This window comes from Rhyacophila brunnea, unplaced genomic scaffold, assembly GCF_057557595.1.
Source record: "Rhyacophila brunnea isolate RB1 unplaced genomic scaffold, BYU_Rbru_1.0 scaffold_13, whole genome shotgun sequence".
Taxonomy (NCBI): Eukaryota; Metazoa; Arthropoda; class Insecta; order Trichoptera; family Rhyacophilidae; genus Rhyacophila; species Rhyacophila brunnea.
Window position 1 is genome coordinate 9,879,702 of NW_028232785.1, and position 20,626 is coordinate 9,900,327.

Genomic DNA, 20,626 nt, shown 5'->3' on the forward strand with positions numbered 1-20,626 from the left:
GGAATTCTGTGCAACTTCTGAGTAGTATTCATATGTGTTACGTTTAAAGCCGGTCGTCTTGAAGGTAATTGTCAGGTAATTTACAATTAACGATGTATTTGTGTCGCTGAGTTTCAAAACCCGCTATAACACTTTTTTGAAATAATTAAGATATATATATCGTTGGATTCGTTATTAAAATCTCTAAATGAAAATTGTATCGCCTCTACGAAAAACTCTGCTAAAACCTCTGCTAAAATCCGCTACGATTAACTGTCATTTATGAAACAAAATCAACGTGTCTATCAAATCCCGTTATAACACTACTGAAACATTCAAAAACCTTTTTAGTTCAAAAAGTTTTTGTTGATTTTCTCAACATATTTCTTTTATTTTGTTAAATGTCAATTCATGGTGGAACCGCATTGTATTGTTGTTTTTATTTAATAAAACGCATTTTTTTTGTAGTACTTATTCCACTTTTATACAATAGATTAGGACCGGTTTCGTCTGCCTCAGAGGGACATTTTCAACTCAATAAAAAAGTGTTATAGCGGATTTGAAACTCAGCGCCACATTTAGACTAGATGGCGAGAAGATGATTGAGTAACAATAAGCTTTCACGAAAGTTAAAACATTCAAGTTTATTCAACGGAAATGCAAGTAAATATACAGCGGACAAGATATTATACGCGTGACAAAGAATTAAAAATAATGGACGAATGGCACGAGGTGCGTGTCCCTTTATATACATTTTGGTATAACCACATTAAATAGTTAATTGACGTCTTGTGTGTGATATCCGGCGTGGGTCAATATTGCTATGACCGTCTGATGCCCCACACTTGTGTTTATCAAGTTAGAGTAAGTCTGTAGGAATTGCGTCATATTACACGGCGATTATTTATTAACCCTTATTATCTTGCAAAGTTTGGTAGGTATGTGTTTTACCATCCACGACACATCTTATCATTTGTACACATTCATCACATTGAAAGGGCTTTTAGCAGTTGAATTCAGTTCACCGTATTGTAACGATAAAACCCTACAACAATAATTACCCACATATTTTTTAAATCTTTTTCCACCAGGAGTTATTTTGAATATTATCATTATGACACCCCGGAAGTCTGGGTAGGGAGAGGGGTCGGGGCCGCACAGCCCGATCCGACCTCCGCACTCAACTCTCCGGTCAACCTGACGTTAATGACACCCTTGGTAGCACGCCGTCGGTCGATACGTGTGAGTCACACGACCAGCTTCCACTTGTCGACTAGTCTTGACAGTTGGGTTAAGATGTAGGATTGACAGTTGATGATGGTGGATATTCAAAATGAAACACACGTTGTTCGTAGCACATATCTCCGAAGAAAGTTTTATTTTCACAATAATTAGTGTTCACAAAAAGGTTACTCGCTATACACACATAGGTACAGGTCAATATCAATACACATAAATAATTTGCAACAGCCCTAAATTTGTAAATGATGGGCGCCGTGGGCTGCGGCAACTATAGTTTAAGAATCTATGAATGACTTGATTTGTAACACTACCGAATTCTACACTACAACGTACGTAGCACACGAACTCTGAAATTATTTGACAATTCAGCGAAAATTATCACACTCGGCGTGGTGCGCGTTGGACACCGTGTCCAGCCCAACCTCTTTGACTAACTCGATCGATTCCTGTCGATACGGAAATCGCTTATAAAGTCGATTCTAAGCGGTACACGAAGTCCATTACGGATCGAAGGCTTCGGCTTACTGCCTCCTAGATTGGACACTTACCGCGTGCCGCCTTCGCCAAGGTATTTCCCAGAGAGGGTTAAGCTAACCCGACAAATTGTTATGCGCCTTCGGCGATCGACTTCGCATTCGGCAAGGGTATAAAATGCTGGGCTGGCCTTAATCTTTCACGAGATTTTACATACAGCGGATCTCAAACAAAAAAAAATAATACCTTACATTTAAAAATATTTATCAGAAGAACACTTTCGCAAGGAAATTCCGCGATACATAATTCGAGATACTTGTCAACCTTAAGCATCATAGGTACACAAATTTAATTATACTTTCACATGGCAATATTGCGAAACACGGTTGGAAATGAAAAATACCATCTGCTATGGAATCAACCACAGATATTATTCCCCGGCGAACAACAAGTCGACAGAATCTGTGATCGGGAATAGACTTAATTCCCGACGGTCATCGTGTTCAATTTCACTTTTCACCAACTGTGTTACTAATTTTGAAATACCTACAATAATAGTTATCATTACTACAATTGATACAGAAGGGCCGTCGGCTTCAATTGGAAGTTATTAAAATTAACATCAAATACGAAATTCACGGAAAGAATGTAATCTATAATAATCATTAAATTATTAGTTAGTTGCAAAATATATCAAAACCAAATGTAAATAAAAACAATACCACCCATGAGGGAAACTTAATAAAATAATTCACTTGTAAAGTTTTGAACCCCTTGGTTATACCTGGCGTTTTATTTACCTACGCTTCCCCAGGTATATTATTTAAAAATAACCTGCTTTCTCTTGCCTTAACAACGACCCAAGGTATACCTAAGTACGGTTCAAAATTTTGTAAAGATTAAAAATTACATTTCCGCGCCGTCGAAATTTTATACCTACTTAACTTACTTTTTTCGCGTTACGGTATCGTTTAAAAAACAAAAATTATTTCTATAGGTATCCTTTAGATACGTACTTCTTATGTTTCGTTTTGTTAATTAATAAAAGTACAGATCACTATATTTGATGGAGCGGCGATAGACGGACACTTGGTTTGGCGGACTATAAGTAACATGAATGTGACATCCATAGCTTCGCTCGTACTTTACCCTATTGGGGTTTTCCATACACGTAGAAACGTGGAGGTATCAATTATATGATGAGAAGTTATATGCGACTAACTGAAGTCATCATGTTAGCATGATTTTTTTTTCAGAATGTGTCTTTTTGTGTAATTTCAAGCGACCAGATGATATAAATGAGTAATGGCATTCCTTACATTTAAATGCCTTACGGCTAGAATGTTTCATTTTATGGTATTTTAAAGAAGAAGATCTCTTACATGAGAAATTACAAATTTCACATTTATATGGCTTTTCAGAAGAATGTTTTATTTTGTGTAATTTTAATTCATGAGATTGTGATGAAGAGTAATTACATTGATCACATTTCAATGGCTTATCGCCAGAATGTCTCATTTTGTGTGTCGTCAAGTTACTAGATGTTGCACTTGAGAAATTACACTGATCACATTTAAATGGCTTTTCTCCAGAATGAGTCATTTTGTGTTTTTTTATGTCACAAGATCGTGATGAGGAATAATTACATTCATCACATTTTAATGGTTTTTCACCAGAATGTTTCACTTTGTGTAATTTCAGCTGAGAAGGCGTAACACACGAATAATTACATTGGACGCATGAATATGGCTTTACGCCGGAATGAGTCATTTTGTGTAATATCAAACCTGCAAGTGCGATAGTTGAAAAATCGCATTCATCACATTTAAAAGGCTTTTCGCCAGTATGTCTCATTTTATGTTTTTTCATGGTGCCAATTTGTATGCAAGAATAATTACATTCTTCACATTTAAATGGCTTTTCACCAGAATGAATCATTTTGTGTTTTTTCATGTTGGTAAATAGGAATGTAGAGTAATTACATACAGTACACTTGTATGTATTTCCTCTAGAATGTTTCATTTTGTGCACTTCTAAGTAAGCAGATGTAATACATGCGTAATTACATTCATCACATTTAAATAGCTGTTCACCAGAATGAATCATTTTGTGTAATTTCATACTATAGTATTGAGATGTAGAGTAAATACATTCATCACATTTAAATCGACTAAAGTTGGTCTTTTTTCTTTTATTGTGCAACAGTCTGTGGGTCTTTAATAAATTGAAAGTTGCAAAACTAACAGAACAAATGCAGCATTTAAACATTTTAATATTAGGTTTTTTGAGCTTTGTCGAACTGTCATTAAATTTTTCGAGTTCTTTTTTAATATCTTGTTCGTCGATCTGTATATTGTAATCGCAAGACGCGTTTGCTTCTGTCATCTTCCATGGTGATTCTAGACTTGCGACCTTCGTCATTTCGTCGGTTGCAGAAATAAACTAAAAAAAACATGTAAGAAGAATAAGGTAAGACATTTGACATAAGATATATAATATATATATAAACATAACAGTAATATCATCATCAACCGAGGTTTGAATGCTTCCCCTAGCTCTCTAGTGTTATTGGCCCACATTTATCCACAGAACTTTATAATTTCGTCAATCCAGAAAGTTTTACGGTATCCAGATGGTTCTTTAGTGGCTTTCGACTACTACTATATGACATTAAGGCCATTCGCTTAAGCAGAAACTAAAACCTGACGTACTGGTTGGTGATGGAACTCATAAACTGGCCAGTGACTGATTCTTTGCACACGGCGATACTGAAACCTAATAATTCATTACCTACCTAAAACTGTCAAGCCTGTCTTTCTAGGCAGATGTATTTCTTAACATCTGCCGCATATTTTAAAATAAAAATCGGTTCGCCCATCTTTAACTTATGGTTTGGCTTGTTATTTCTTGTTCAATTCAGTTCACTGCTACCAATTTTGGTAAAAAAATATATTTTTTCATCGAATCTACTGATATGGGAACCTCTTCGGTTTCGGTTGCGAACATTTTGAAACTGAGAGATTCCGCGAGCCGCCATTGAAATATATTAGCTAGATACTGGAGTTTTAGTCTCGTCTTTTTTGAGTATTCACGTGAGCGGATGGCCTAAGAATCCATGTCACACATGATTACTATTTTATAGATAATGTTTAAAACAAATGAATTTATAATCTGAAGTAATTCTAAAAAGATGTGTAGTTTCAGCTGAATATACTCTTTGAGATATATTTATTAAAAAATAAAAACGAGGAAACATACATATTATAATGGGATGTGGATTGCTTTTTGGGTGAGGCTGTTAAAACGTTTAACTTTGGAGAGTGAAACAAGTATGGAATAAACTTAAACATGTGTTAAAGCATAATATTATTTTCAATAGTTTCCTCTATCTATATCATAAAATGCATTAAAATTTGTCATGTAATCTAAAATAGTAATATTTAAGAACACTCGGTGGTGTGTTTGCGTTTTTTACATTGTATGGCTTAAGAATCATAAAGTATATTATAAAACGCCTCTAAAGCTATGGTGCACGGCGATTACTGGCTAACACATTTCTATCCTACACTGCGGTTGAAACATTTCTGTGTGCAATATTTTGGAAAGTAGCTGCTTATTAGGATTTAAAAAAATCTCCACTAATCTCTTGAAAATATGCTGTCATCGATTGAGGCTTTATTAGAGTTGCTGTAAAGATGTTGTTTTGACAATGTGATTATACGTTTTTCTTTGTAACTACATATTGGCAAGTATTGTCGAAGAACTAACGTTTTTTGATTGATTCTGAGTCTGCTGGGTGCACTCCGGTAACCTTGAATAAACGATGCCAACTTTGTTAAAAGCCTGCCAAAAACAGTTTTTCTGTCATATTTCAATAACCGTTATCCTTAAAGGAATTGTATTCCAAGATGAAATAGAGATCGTTAAATTATATATAAAAAGGGTTCTACATATTTTGGCGGTTTTTTTCGTATTACAAAACAAAGACATCAATATCTGACACTCGTTTGACCAAAAAGGAGGTGCAATGTTATATAATATTTCTTTTTTAATACTGCCGCAGGCCATTAGGCTTAAAGACAGTATTGTACTGAAGCAAGTGGTGGAAGGGAAGCGATCACGAACATCCAAAGCACATCATAATTATAGTGCGACTCCACCGGGAATTGAATCGGAAACTCCAGGAGAAAACTATGTGCCCTACGCACTGAACCACGAGGTCGCTTATCAACAACGTCGCGCGGTGTCCATATTCTGTCAGTACCTATCTAAGAAGTAGACGAGGAGGAAGGGGAAAGAATGCATATGATTTACCTATCCGAGTACCTGCTACATAAAATAATAACAATTAGCCGTACCTGTTTCACTGGTCTGTAGTCTGAATAAGAGCAACCTGGCTGAAGCTCTTCATAACCGGGTTCGTCCGGATAGCAAACAGATTCAATTTTAATGTCATTGATGTCTATCGTACTCTTCTGAAAAAGAAAATCTCCAAATAAATGAGTCGTATCGATTGAGAAATCCCTATCACCACTTTTTACCAGTCTATTTCGAACAACCATTCGGCAAAGTCTCCACCGGATCCCAGAGGTACATTGGTACAACCGCGTTACAAACACTCAAGTTCGTGGGCGAACGCAGCAGCCCTCAGTGATTAAAGTAATCAGTAAGAGACGCTTTTAGCTTATTAGCTTTAATAGTAATAAAAAAGTCGCCTGCGGCGCTATTATACTTCATGGTTATGAACATTTTCAAATACTTATATAATTGTGCAATATATTTTTTATTATTATGTGTCGATACTCGACAGCTCCATTATTAAAATAGATGTATTAAAAATCTCTAATAATTCACTGTATAAGTGCCCTTAATACTTTGGACGCGGAAGACGCACACGGTGCGTAATGACCAGGCGGCCGATCGATGTAATTAACGTGCATTTTAAAGGGGGCAATTAAAATCTCATTATCTATTCAGCAGCGAAAGCGTTAATTAGAACTAAAACACAATTTGGAAAACGTTAATTTAGTGTTTCACACTGCCTTTAATCTTAGCGGTAGGTAGGGGGGCCGCTAAATATTCTAGCCTGAGGGCCCGTTTCAGGATGTGAGGACTATGGTATAGGTACACTGAGTGCAATAGACAAAAGACCAATAAACGAAATATTAGGCTGTGAAGAAGAAAAAGACCCTATGGGACTAATTTACATTCTCCTCCTTGGCCCCCCCCATATTAAATCCTGGGTGCGCCACTGGTTGCGACCCTATGCCTCAATGCGGGGGGTGACAAGGTGAAGTGAGAGAGTGATTCGGTAAGTCTCTCATTTAATGATACGAATTTGATCAAAATCGTCAACAAATATAATTATAATTTTGAGGTTAGCTTTTATAGTTCCACTGTAAAAAAAATCATAGGTGAATACAATAGATACGTAGAAAATGGCCTCGGTCAGAGAAAAACTGTATATTAAGTCGTATAAAAGAAAAATCTCGTTGAGTACCAACCCGGTTTCTTGCTTTTCTACGGGAATACGTATATTTGGGGACAGGATTGTCGTATATGAATGGGCGAAATTCATGTTCATCGAGTTCATCTATGGAGTTATCCGGATCACAAAGGGGTTCAGACTTTATGTTGGTGACGTCTGTCGAACTTTCCTGAAGAAAACAAACATAACAATATTAATATTAACAATGTTGAAAGAAGTTAAACGAGTTAACAGGCGAGAATTGTAAGATCTCCAAGTATTTTAGGTAAAATAGAATATATAGCACAGTCACAGAACAGATAATAAATAGAATAACGATCGGCTATATTTAATACGCCGCACGTTGAAGCAGGACGTCAACAGGAATGTGTGAGTGTCCTACGAAAATGAAGCACGCATTACGCAAGTGCAATAGTGTGTGTAATACTTACAGTATTAGACGTACAACGTATTCTTGACACGTGTGTAAGTTTAACCCGGCTTCTTCCTTACTCCAGACGGTTACCTGCACCGCGATTTCCTAACTATCGACTCGTGTGGCACCAGACGACATGACGTAATTGTGATGTCAGCCAATACACGCTCGAGGCATGCCGCCCAGCGCACAGTGCTCACCATAGATATTAATATGATGAAACACCTATATATGTATGGTGACAATGAATAGCGCCACTGTCTGAGTAGCGTTATTTTCTCGAATGCTATTATCACTCCGGTAGTACGTCACAATGATGTCATATGACGTCATGTCGACCTGGCAGCTGGCACTCGCAAGTTCTAACATAGGGGGCCTGCTATCGCCTTACCCGTTGGGTATTTCAGTTACCATTATTTCTGAGTTCCCCGAGCACAGTATTTCTCGACTAGGAATCACAGGTAAGTACTAGTAGCATTCAATAAAACACAACAGATGGTAACAAACATACTTGAGGACGTCGCTTGGTGTTAATATTCTGTGGCTATCTAAAAAGCGGACACAAACGAAGAAGAAAGATATAATATCTGATTTGCCATGAGCGTAAGCGTAATAAGATAAATACAATTGGACATACCTGTTTCACTGGTCTGAAGTCTGAATGAGAGCATCCCGGTTTGGGATCGTCATAAATGGAGTAGTCGGGATAGCAAAAAGGTTCCAATTTCATGTCCATAATCTCTATCGTATTCTTCTGGAAAAACAGACATTCCAACAATTAGTTGGTATCAAGTTACGTCAACTACTTACCTACCAATGTGAACGATTTCCAGACGACGTAGGTATTTATATTTTAAACATGTTTAAGGCTATACCTCAGTTGAGGCACGGTCTAAAAAGATCGTGGCTAGGCGATGCGCGGATTGCGGGTCGCGGGTGCAAATGACGCATGTCAAACGAAATATAATTTGTCATATAAATCCAACATGCATCCATTTAATGTTTTGTTTATTATTCTATTAGCAACTGTTGAAGTATAGCCGTCTAATAGAATAATATAACAATATAATTAAATAATATAATTAATAATATAAGAATAAAGAAGTATGTGTCGACAGCACTCGCTGTGCGACGATGCTAGATACCGACTATTGTTTATAAGAGGGAGACAGATTCTACTTCCCACTATTAATTATCCCACTAAGAATTAATACGCCCGGCGCCACCACGAAACTAATTGACGTGTTTCCAGTTCGACGTTCTTTCTCCGAAGGGCAGCCAGTCAAAAATTACGTCGCGCTTATAGTTGAATTTTTTTTGCCGTTTCACTGATGTATCACCTTAAATGATCGACCTTTCATTTGCATAATAGCCACAATGCTTTTCTCTCCGACTATGTCAAACTTTCTGTCAAAACTATCGACGATCAGGCGTATGTGATATGTTTATATAGTGAAAATGCATAATTATTATTATAATATAGTGAAATAAACATGTATGTATATAGTATGCAGACCATATTTACAAATCACTTATCAAAGCCTTAGTGATTGTATTCTTCAGCCTTGACAGTAAAGATACTGATTAAATAAAAAAACTAACCTCAAAACTGAAACCATCGTCGTCGGCGTTTTCTTCCTTTACATTAGTGTGGAATTCCGCGCTGTTTAGATCCATATTTGGGTAGTCATACAGTGTATGTCCATCTGTATCAGATTGGTAACCGTCTGGTTCACGTTTTACATCCATCTTTAGTGAATAGACGGAAAATGTTAAATGGACTGCGGTGTCGTGAACGCCATAGACTAAACATAGACCATGCGTTACATCAGTGTTGCTATCTTTATGTCACCGTATATTACTAAAGATGTCAAAACGTAGGTACACAAAATTGTCTTCGGTTTTTAATGTACCGGTTTTCTGTTTATCACAAAACAGTCATCTTTTTTTAAATTTAGTTTGTGAATTTTGCACCGGTGACTATTTTTTTGCCTCTCATACAACTTTTTTTCTCGGCTCGCCAAATTTTAATGTTACCAAAATTTGGTATCAACCCATTATTATACCTACCATAATTGGTTACCAAAATAGGTGCATTTTGCATTTCGCATCAAAAACTATGGTACGGACATACCCAGCGCCATCTTTAGTTTATTAAATCCTGAGCATATCTTTTTGCACAAGCAACGAGTGGTCCACTCTTCAGCTGTCAAAATCAGATCCCAGATTGCTTGACATATTGATTCACCCTTTCTTGTTTCAAATTGAATTATAAAAAATTCTCAAATCAAATATATTCACTAGGTAGGTACCTATCAGTGTTATTTATAATTAATAATATACATTCCCGTTATTCATCAGCTGTCAAAATCAGTCGAGTCCTTTATACAAAAACCGGTGGTAATATCGATTTCCAAAAAGTATGTAGCATTGATATATGCATTACATTTTTTGTAGAAGGTGTGGTAATGCTAGTACCTATATTATTTGTCATGTAACTTATCTATTCAAGTCAAACCATTCCCTGTGTGAACACGACAGACGCGTCAGTATGAGCACTCTATAGAACAATGACAGTTAATACAACGACAACAACGGGAGGGCCGGAAAAAGTAGGACCAGTCGTTGTGAATGTTTTGGCTTTCTACTTGAGTCGGCATTGCTGTAGCGCATTGATTGCTTCTGTGGGTCTATTCTATGCTTATCGACCGCTAAAGTGATAAAGTGATAAATATTATCAAACTTAGGGTAGGTTTGTAGGTATCAAAATATTAGCACTTATTGTAACAATTACACGAAGTTGGCTTTTATTGTTGCAATAAGTGCTATATTTTAACAGCACATATCTTGCTGCTGTTAAAATATCGCACTTATTGCAACAATAAAAACCAGCTTCGTGTAATTGTTACAATAAGTGCTAATATTTTGATAGAAACCTACCCTAAAGTTTGATACTATTTATCAATTTAGTGTTCGATTAGTATAGAATAGACCCACTGATGTTGAAGAATGATTACGCAGTTTATATAAACAATATTAATGGGTCTTTTTTAATAATCTCATACTTAATTCACTCTATCACGCCCCAGAATGACAGGTCACCCATAGACATCAACGGTAGGGTCGGAAAAAGTAGGACGGGGCCTTAAGTTATAACTTGCGAGTTGAAGTCGCCCGGTCGACATGACGTCATATGACATCATTGTGACGTACCCTACCGGAGTGATAATAGCATTCGAGAAATTGACGCTACCTACTCAAACACTGGCGTTATCCATTGTCCCCATACACAAATAGGTGTTTCAGCATAATAATATCTATGGTGAGCCGTGTGCGTTGGGCGGCTTGCCTCGAGCGTGTATTGGCTTACGTCATGTTGTCGGGTGACACACGAGTCGATAGTTAGGAAATCGCAGGCGTGAATGTATCGGCTCTCTACTTGAGTCGGCAATAATTTTTAGCTGTCAAACCATTCCATTGATCGCACCTATAATTCGATGACAAAAAGATGGCAACACTGATTGGTATATTAGCAATAAGGTGTCTAACAAGTACGTCATAACTGACAGTTACTGTCCATTTTACATTGTACTATTAAATTAGTAAAGATGGATTTAAAACCTGAGTTTCACCAATCTGATAAGAAAGGCCAACCTTTGTTTGACGTCCCAATTATGGATCTAAACATTGCGGATACCCATACCAATGTAAAGGAAGAAAACGCTGACGACATTTGTTTCAGTTTTGAGGTTAGTTTTTTGTTAAATCAGTAAAATGTTAATGCTGCTTGTCATACGATTACTAAAAATTCGAGAAGTGATTTGAAAACAAAGTCTACGGACTTATAATATTGTCTAGGTACATGTTTATTTCAGTATAATGTGTATTTTCATTGTATAATCATTCCACATTGCCCTGATGTTCGATAGTTTTGGCAGAAAGTCTGAAAGAAAACCGCCGTGGCTACTATGTAGGTACCAGGGAACTCAGAAATAATGGGAACTGAAATACATAACGGGTAAGGCGATAGCAAGTAACCGACTCGAGTAAGGAAGAACCCGGGTTAAACTTACACACGTGTCAATAATACGTTTTATGTCGAATACTCGGTTTATGCATTTACGCTCATTTAATGTTGGTGTATTACACACACCATTGCACGTGCATAATGCGTGCTTCATTTTCGTAGGACACTCACACATTCAAAATCCTGCTTCACCATGCGGCGTGTTGAATAAATGGCCTATCGGTATTATATTTATTATCTGTTCTGTGGTAGGTACCTTATCCACGTGACGAAGAGGTTAATGTTGCAATTGAAAGGCCGATCGTTAATAACGTTTTAAAATATAAATGCCTCTTCTCAAATTGTTGGAAATCGTTGACACTGGTACCTTGTTAACGTAACTTGAAACTAACTAAATCCTAATTGTTAGAATTTCGCATATAAAAATGTCTGTTTTATACTTGTAGGCCAGAGTTTCCCAACCATATTTGTGCCATGCCCCACTTCAACGCTTCAAAAATCTCAATGCCCCCTATCAAAATTTCATAGTTAACTAACAAATTCGAAAAAAATGAATTGCATCAAATAAAAAAATCAAATAGGCAATACTATTTTTAATTTAATTTTTATAAGTAGGTACCTATCTACATCATATTAGATGCAGGTACAACTCGGAAGAAAATTAGTGCGATCCTTGTGCTTGATATGAGCTGCAAAGAGTTTTTTTATGTGAGGTACTAATTTGGTCCATTTGTGATATGAAAACGATTTCTTTTTTCAGTAACAAAATCATTTACAGCGCTAAAGCGCCGCATTCAGCTAAATGTGATGATGGAAATGGCAACAGTAATTTTTTTAACAAAATGCATTTTTTAACAAAAAATAATGTACAAAATATTAATGATTTGCACATTGCCCCCCGGTGGGGCGTACGCACCACGTTGGGAAACACTGTTTTAGACGAAGAAATTAACATTCTACTGCTTAATTTGCGAACCAGCTAACTGCACATTTGACCGAAAATTATATTTTAATGACATTGTGTTATAAAGTATGTTTTCAATGCTCACACAAAATTTTAACTCCTAAATGCGTTGTCTCTCTTCACGCAAAACAGCAAACTACAGGTGCCAAATTTCCAATAGGTATCGTAAATGGAACAACTCCGCTCTTTATATAAATTATTAAATACTATGTCATCATCATCATCAGCCGGGGTCAATCCACTGCTGGATGAAGGCCTCCCCGAGCTCTCTCCAACTCTCTCGGTCCTGTGTCGTTCGCTGCCACGTATTTCCGCCGAACTTTACCAGTTCGTCAATCCAGCGGCTTTTAGGGCGCCCTGTGGCCGTTTCGTACCCCTTGGGTACCATTGGATGACGGCATTTGTCCAGCGGCCGTCCTTTCGGTGAGCAATGTGCCCCACCCATCTCCATTTCAGCTGTTTGGCAACGTCTATTACATCGCGTACTCTTGTCTGCTATGTATTATGTATAAAAGGGAAGGCAAAACTGTGTATTAATAATAATTCATAGTGCAGCTATTTGTAAATAAAAAAATCAAGTGTATTTTTTTAATAATAATTGTTGAATTCTGCTCGATAGTTAAATTATGACGTTTTTCCTCCTTCCTGAACAATTTGCCCAAATGGAGTTAGCCTGTTTGCCAGATTAATCAGTCGCATTGTTTCAAAATTCTTGCACTAATTTTCAAGCCAAAGTATTTTTAGTTATGTGAACTGGACTTAACCAAAGTTGTGGAAAAACGATTCGAGTAGGAGATGACACGTTCAAAAGAATACCTATACTTAAGGACATAACTCCTACAGAGTCCTGAACCAGATCGAGCTACAATATAGCAAATAGGCATAATCAGAGTTGGCGTAAAAATTGGTATAAGCGGCATTAGTTTAACATAATTTAGATGTTAAATATTATGTAATTTGACTAGTGACGTTCCTAGACAAAATGCCGCCTGTAGGCAGTGGCAAAATGCCGCCACATTTTTTTATACATTATTTTTTTATCATCCTTTCATGACACCAATATCTAAGAAATGTGTTGTATGGATATATACCACTAAATCTAATTTAAATGCCATCTCTGCCTCAATAGACAACATTTCGAGTCCACGGTTTCAGATACATTCAAAAATACACCTGACAACTTCCAAAACTCGCGAGGAGTGACAGGTAAACATACCTATTTTGATAAGTTTTGAATTAGTTAACTGTGTACCTATCTACAATTCAAATGTAATTCGCAAATCTGCACGTGTCATTGCTGGACGTGACGTCTAAAAACAACGGAAGTAAACTAGACATCGTGAATCCGACAATAAAAATATAGTCCTGTTAAAACTTTTATAGTAAATAATACATATTGATTCCAACCTGTGAGCTGATTTTTTTATTGGAAAGATATATCCATTATTACTAAGTTTAGGTAGCTATTTCTATATACCTAATAATTCTCCTCGATTTGGCCCTCTTCGGGTTTTGTTGTTTTTATTTAATAAAACGCATTTTTTTTTTATATAGTTCTTATTCCACTTTTAATTAATATATTAGGACCCTCTTCGGGTAACTGCCGCCCTCAAGTGACGCTCAATCTGTCTACCCCACGGGACGTCACTGAATTTGACCTTTTTTATGACCTATTTTATAAATCCTTTCAAATAAATATTATGCTCTTTAAATTGTATTAATGGACTGGACTAAAGTGGAGATAAAAACTTCTCAATATATACGACTCAGTACTAAGTAAGGAGATATTATCATTTGAAGGTTAATATTGTTTTTCTTTCAGGAGAGTAAGATAGATATCACTGACATTAAAATAGAACCTTTTTTCTCTCCGGACAATTCCGTCTATGAAGATCCCCAACCGGGTTGCTCTCATTCAAACTACAGACCAGTGAAACAGGTATTTCCAATTATATTTATTATATTTTGATTTGAAAGAACGCTGATGAGCAGGTATTAAAAGGCCAATAGTTAAAGTTTGTCGTCATTAGTATGTCACCTCATACCATAGTGGATAATGCTCGGACTGGGGCGTAAGCCCAGGAGATGCAGGTTCGATTCCTGCTGGGTGTCTTACTTTTTTCAAAAAGATTTTTTCTATTGGTAATAATATATTTTCTCAGAAGTGTTTTTCAAAGTTATGTATGTGTAACACTTTCAAAATAATAGTTAAGCAAGTGTTATTTTGTTCTGACCAAATGCTATTTAATTTAATTGAATGCTACTACTACATCTGGTTCCTAATTGAGAAACGCTGTGCTATATTATTTTCTATTTTATTTAAAATATTAATTAGTAATAATAATAATCCTCTGAGGCGGACGAAACCGGTCCTAATCTATTGATTAAAAGTGGAATAAGTACTACAAAAAATTGCGTTTTATTAAATTAAAACAACAATACAATGCAGTTCCACCATGAATTGACAGTTAACAAAATAAAAGAAAAAACAATAATAATCTTATTATTCCCGCCTGACTTAACTCATTTAACCTCGTTCAACATTGTGAACAGGTGTTAATAGGTAATGTTATGTTTTTTTTCTTCAGGAATGTTCGACAGACGTCAGCAACATAAAGTCTGAACCCTTTTGGGATCCGAATGACTTCACAGCTGAGGTCGATGAAGATGATTTTCGTCCATTCATATACGACAATCCTGTCCCCAAATACACTTATTCCCGTAAAAAAACAGGAAAACAGGTAACGTTTTATATTTATACGAATTAAAATACAACTTCGATAAAAAGGCTCTTCTCTGATCGATGCGATTTTCTACCTATGATATTTTTTTAATAGAACTATAAAAGCTAAGCTCAAAACTAAATTAGTCGTCGTTGACGGATTCATTATGATAGTCATCCAGACTGTTTGACCGTCAGAGCAGGACTGTATCTAGAGGCCCGAGGTACTTCAAGAGCATAGGGGTCGCCAAAATTTTACCAGGAATTTTAAAAAAACTCGGTCACCAAATTTTGTATAGAAAGGTAACTATTTAAGATCTTTTCAATTATGGGCGCAGCCCTAATCTGACGTTTCGTTAACGATGTTTACAGTCGAAAGCTTTGTCAATTGGTATTGAAGCCAAAATGTTGATTGGACTTGCAGAGTCTATTCAAAATTTGCGAGATCAAGGTGTGTCAGACATTATTGAAAATGCAAAGATAGTTGCAACACGTATGGGTATAGAGGTAGGATTTCCTAATAAACAACCACGAAGAGTACCACGTATGATATCTTAAATGCCTGAAGACGAAGGTGATCTCATAACACCTAAAAGTAGCTTCAGTAAAGATTGTTGTTCGGGATATGACAGCATTTTATCGCAAATGAAATCTCAGTTTTAAAAGTCGAGTGAAGTCTCTATTCACTTGTTTTCTGGAATAGTTCCTCGCTGAAGTTTTTAGCAAGCGAACATTTGCGAACATGACGTGCAATGAATCTGGCCAACATACCAACATAATTAGAATAAAACTGAATTTCCAAGCGAAATAGCGAGCTTAAAAAAAATACTACGTATTAATAAGTACCTATCTAAACCACTTACAAAATACGTAATAAAAACTAGGTACCGAATTACAGTTGAAAATGTGTATGTAATTAAATTGGAAATACAGAACAACGCGTAGTTTTTCTTCTCGGTTCTATAGAAATGACCCTATAGTACAGTGGTGCATCCAGGGGGGGTCAAGGAGCCCTGACACCCCCCAAAAATGAAAATTATCAGAATGATTTTAAACATTAAAATTGAAAACCAATAAACTATACCTTTGGGCTTAGACAAATAAAGAGACGGCAAAAAATGATTTGTTATAATTCTCCAGCACCCTTTTTAGAAAAATTTCTTAGATTTTAATTTCAAACACAAAAATTTCGAAACACTAATGTCAGGTTTTTTTAGAAACACAATCCCTAATGGAACTGTCAAAAAATTCTCGGTGTCCACCCGAATTCCGGAGTGGTGTAGATCATGGCTGGGGAGGGCTGACAGAGCTCTAGCCTGGGGGCCCGGGCTGTAGGGGGCCGGCGTGTCGTGTTGACCAGATAAGTGAAATAAACACACATCATAAATTAGCTTTAATAGTAAAAAAGGGCGCTATTATACTTCATGGCTATGAACATTTTCAATTACTTATATATTTGTGCAATATATTTTTTGGTTATTATGTGTCGATACTCGACAGCTCCATTATTAAAGTAAATGTATTAAAAATCGCCAATAATTCATTGTATAAGTACCCTTAATTTGAACTGAAACACAATTTGAAGAACGTTGATGTAGTGTTTCACACTGCTTTTAATCTTAGCGGTAGGTAGGGGCCCACCAAATATCGTAGCCTGAGGGCCCGTTTCAGGATGTGGGGATCATGGTGTAGGTACACCGAGTGCAATAGACAAAAGACCGATAAACGACAAATTAGGCTGTGAAGAAGAAAAAGATCCTATGGGACTAATTTACATACTCCTCCTTGGGCCCCCCCAATTTTAAATCCTGGGTGCGCCACTGCTATAGTATACGGTCATCTCTTTCGATAAGAAAGATCACGGAATGTAAAACGTTCATTTTAAATTTAACCCTTCGCCAGGGGGTCACTACCCCCTGGCGAATGACTATAATGGTGCGTGGCTTTAGCGCCGGTCTATAGTGTCGAGGCTCCCAGGTTCGAACCTGTGTTTTTTAATTTGTATATTAGTCAGAGGATGGACTTAATAGGTTGAGCAAGTGGCTGAAATCTATTTCTCGTAAAAATAAAATCTGTTAATACAAACATCCACTCTGTGGAGGCCCATATGATCCTATTGGGATCAGACATCAAAAGAAAAGAAAGAAGAAATGTAATATATATAATGGATATTTTATGTCAAATGTCTTATCTAATTCTACCAATATGTTTTTTTAGTTTATTCCTGAAACCGATGAATTTACGAAGGTTGCAACTCTAAAATCATTGAGGAAGCTGACAGAAGTAAACGCGCCTTGCGATGCCGATATACAGATTGACGATCAAGATATTAAAAAAGAACTTGAGGAATTTAAATTTTCACAAAAGACTCACGAGATGTCTCACAGTAAAACAGTAGATAAAGCAATGCATAACAATGTAAGCCTATTGAAATGTGATGAATGTAATTATTCTTCATCACGATCGTATAGTATGAAATTACACAAGATGACTCATTCTGATGAAAAGCCATTCAAATGTGGTGACTGTAATTACTCTTGTATTACGTCTAATAACTTGAAATTTCATAAAATGAAACATTCTGGTGATAAACCATTCAAATGTGATGTTTGTAATTACTCTACATCACGATCTTTTAGTATGAATTTACACAAAATGACTCATTCTGGTGAAAAGTCATTTAAATGTGTAGAGTGTAATTACACATGTAGAACATCTGCTTATTTGAAATTACATAAAAAGATACATTCTGGTGAAAATCCATTAAAATGCGATGAGTGCGATTACACTACATCACGATCTCGTAACTTAAAGTTACACAAAATGAATCATTCCGTTGTAAAACCCTTTACATGTGAAGAATGTAAATATTCATGTGTTACGTCTTATCAGATGAAATTACACAAAAGGTTACATTCTGGTGAAAATACATTCAAATGTGGTGAATGTGATTACTCCACATCACGACCTTGTGACATGAAATTACACAAAATGACTCATTCTGGTGAAAAGCCGATTAAATGTAATATATGTAATTACTCTACATCACGATCTTATAATATGAAATTACACAAAAAGACTCATTCATGTGAAAGGCCATTCAAATGTGTGGATTGTAATTACTCGTGTAAGACAGCTTTTTATTTAAAATTACATAAAATGACTCATTCTGGCATAAAGCCATATAAATGTGATGAATGTAATTACTCATGTGTAACATCTGTTCATTTGAAGATACACAAAATGAAGCATTCAGAAAATGAGCCATTCAAATGCGTTTTATGTAATTTCTCATGTACATCATTTTCTACGATGAAATCCCACAAATTAAAACATTCTGACAAAAATACATATTAATGTGAAGTATGTAATTACACATGTACAACATCTACTAACATGATATTACACGAAAGGACTCATAATGTTGAAAAGAAATTTAACTGTGGTGTATGTAGTTTTACATGCATACAATCTAGTGCCATGGAAATACACAAACAGACTCATCCTGGTTAGAAACCATTTAAATGTTATTCAGGCACTTATGTGTAACATCTGCTTACAAAAGGATATATTCTGACGATATGACGATGAATCTGTGTGACGTGATGACTGATGACTTTAAATACTTATAACCACTGGTTATAATGAGTTAAAAATGACTCATTCTAGTAAACAGCCGTCAAATGTGAAGACTTTAAATATACTTGTGTAAAACATACACTTACATGAAAATAGACTAAATGAAATATTATGATTAAAAGTCATTTAACCCTAATCCCATAAGCCAAAAACGGATAGTTTTGAGACCGGCAATATTAAGGTCTATATCTTTTAATTTTACAAGTTATAAGCACCCTTATGGGATTTAATCATTCTCATAATATAACACACAGAGGTCTTGAATCTAACCAATCGCTCTGAAGTTCGCAAAAATTGAGTAGATTACGTAAAATGTGTCCCGGCGTCCATTTAGCGACACGATAACTGCCAGTTTTTGTTTTTGTCACAATTGTGAATTTTTTGCTGAAAAAAAAACTACATACTATACATATTAATACATAGTTTTTTTGTATTTCACCTATAAATTGTATGTGTAATAGTAAAAAAATCAATTTATTGTAATTTCTTATAATAATATAGTGTACTTTCACAATTACTAGTTTTTTTTAGTGGGTAGTTTCGCGCTATTGAGTTATTTGATGATGTGTAATTCTTTGATAAAATGATTTCCATAAAAGTAATTATTTTTGTTTTTTTTGAAATACATATCTCAGAATGAGATAAAATAGTTATGGAATGTTATATGTATAAGTAGAAGCCTATATTGCAGAACAAAATATTTTTTTTATTGTCTGAGGGTGAAAAATGAGAGAAGCGGAGGTTTTAGTGTGAAAGACCTTGAAGACATGGGTGAAGACGCATTCCTGATATTATTTGAAGGAATTACAGACGACCAAGCTGTGTTGGATAATGAAAAAAACCTATTACACATCTTCACTTGCGAAACAAGTTGGCTGATCAGCTGATAGGATCTTTTACTTCATGAAAGGCGGTTGGTCGATGTAGTTAGATCTACCTTTCCTGACGATATCAATTCAAATCATTATCCTGATAGATGAACACTGCATAACACGTGCTCTGGAACGTATTTGTTTGGATTACGATCGATCTTGTCACTTATTAAATAGGATAATCTCTCTACCTACTTTTCAATTCAAGTGAAAATTGACGTTTGACTGAGAGTTTCGGGTTAGGTAGTTTTTTTTAACATATTTCAAAATAATCAAAACTTATCATACCTGAAGGGAGCAAGACAAACGGGGGAGGGGTAAGTAAAGTATTCGCTGAAGTTGGTTTGGTCTTAATATCAACTAGGTAACTAGTCGGACATTTTGTTGGAAAAGAATTTCAGCAATAAAACATTAGGTATAATCGATCGCATTGTTTATTAGGTATGTCATATCTAATTTTTACATAGCATAAACAATTTTAAAATTAGATGAGTAGATACCTAGTATAATAAAATGTATACTTAGTAGTGTTACATTCCCAAATGGTCCCCATTTGGGGATGTCTCGGAGAGTCCCAAATCGGTATCAAACCAGAAAAAAGGTAGGGGTTGATCACGAAAATAAATAATAATAAAGCCGGCAATGCTGTAGATCACGGCCGTTTAAAAATATCTGCAACGTCGCTATTGTCGCCGTTTTTCGACAACGCTTCTCGCTGGGAGCAAAACACAAAATGGCGGGTGATACCCGGCAGACGGTCAGGTAGTAAAAGTTGTTAACTCGCGCCACGCATAAAATAAATTG

General features: G+C 35.9%; 2 protein-coding genes across 4 annotated transcripts in view; one reads left to right on the forward strand and one right to left on the reverse strand.

The window, feature by feature from the left end:
- Positions 1-19,337, forward strand: part of LOC147076407 (uncharacterized) — a 493,316-nt gene extending 473,979 nt beyond the window's left edge. The window contains exons 2-5 of one of the 3 annotated variants that reach the window (XR_015069295.1): positions 11,139-11,347; positions 14,412-14,528; positions 15,178-15,848; positions 16,115-17,442. Coding sequence is in view for 1 of the 3 variants with exons in the window: in XM_085940264.1 (XP_085796390.1) it covers positions 11,207-11,347; positions 14,412-14,528; positions 15,178-15,330; positions 16,529-16,543 (426 nt within the window). In the remaining 2 variants the exon portion in view is untranslated. Of the gene's footprint in view, positions 1-11,138; positions 11,348-14,411; positions 14,529-15,177; positions 15,849-16,114; positions 17,443-17,528 lie in introns of those variants that run through there. The other 2 variants (XM_085940264.1, XR_015069296.1) reach the window with 2 other exon arrangements.
- LOC147076437 (uncharacterized) lies at positions 1,330-9,399 on the reverse strand. Its single transcript, XM_085941269.1, has 5 exons — positions 9,201-9,399; positions 8,236-8,352; positions 7,200-7,352; positions 6,054-6,170; positions 1,330-4,137 (listed from the first exon to the last, which is right to left on the reverse strand). Exons 1-5 carry the CDS (start codon positions 9,345-9,347, stop codon positions 2,926-2,928), a joined length of 1,746 nt encoding a protein of 581 aa, XP_085797395.1. The 5' UTR covers positions 9,348-9,399; the 3' UTR covers positions 1,330-2,925.
- Positions 19,338-20,626: the final 1,289 nt, after the last annotated feature.

Bases quoted from the DNA above. Each gene is read 5' to 3' on its own strand.
- LOC147076437 (XM_085941269.1), bottom strand. From the start codon at position 9,347: ATGGATGTAAAACGTGAACCAGACGGTTACCAATCTGATACAGATGGA. The intron at 8,353-9,200 runs GTTAGTTTTTTT...CTGTTTTTCCAG, and splicing joins ACGATGGTTTCAGTTTTGAG to AAGAATACGATAGAGATTAT. The intron at 7,353-8,235 runs GTATGTCCAATT...TGTTTTCTTCAG, and splicing joins ACTTCAGACCAGTGAAACAG to GAAAGTTCGACAGACGTCAC.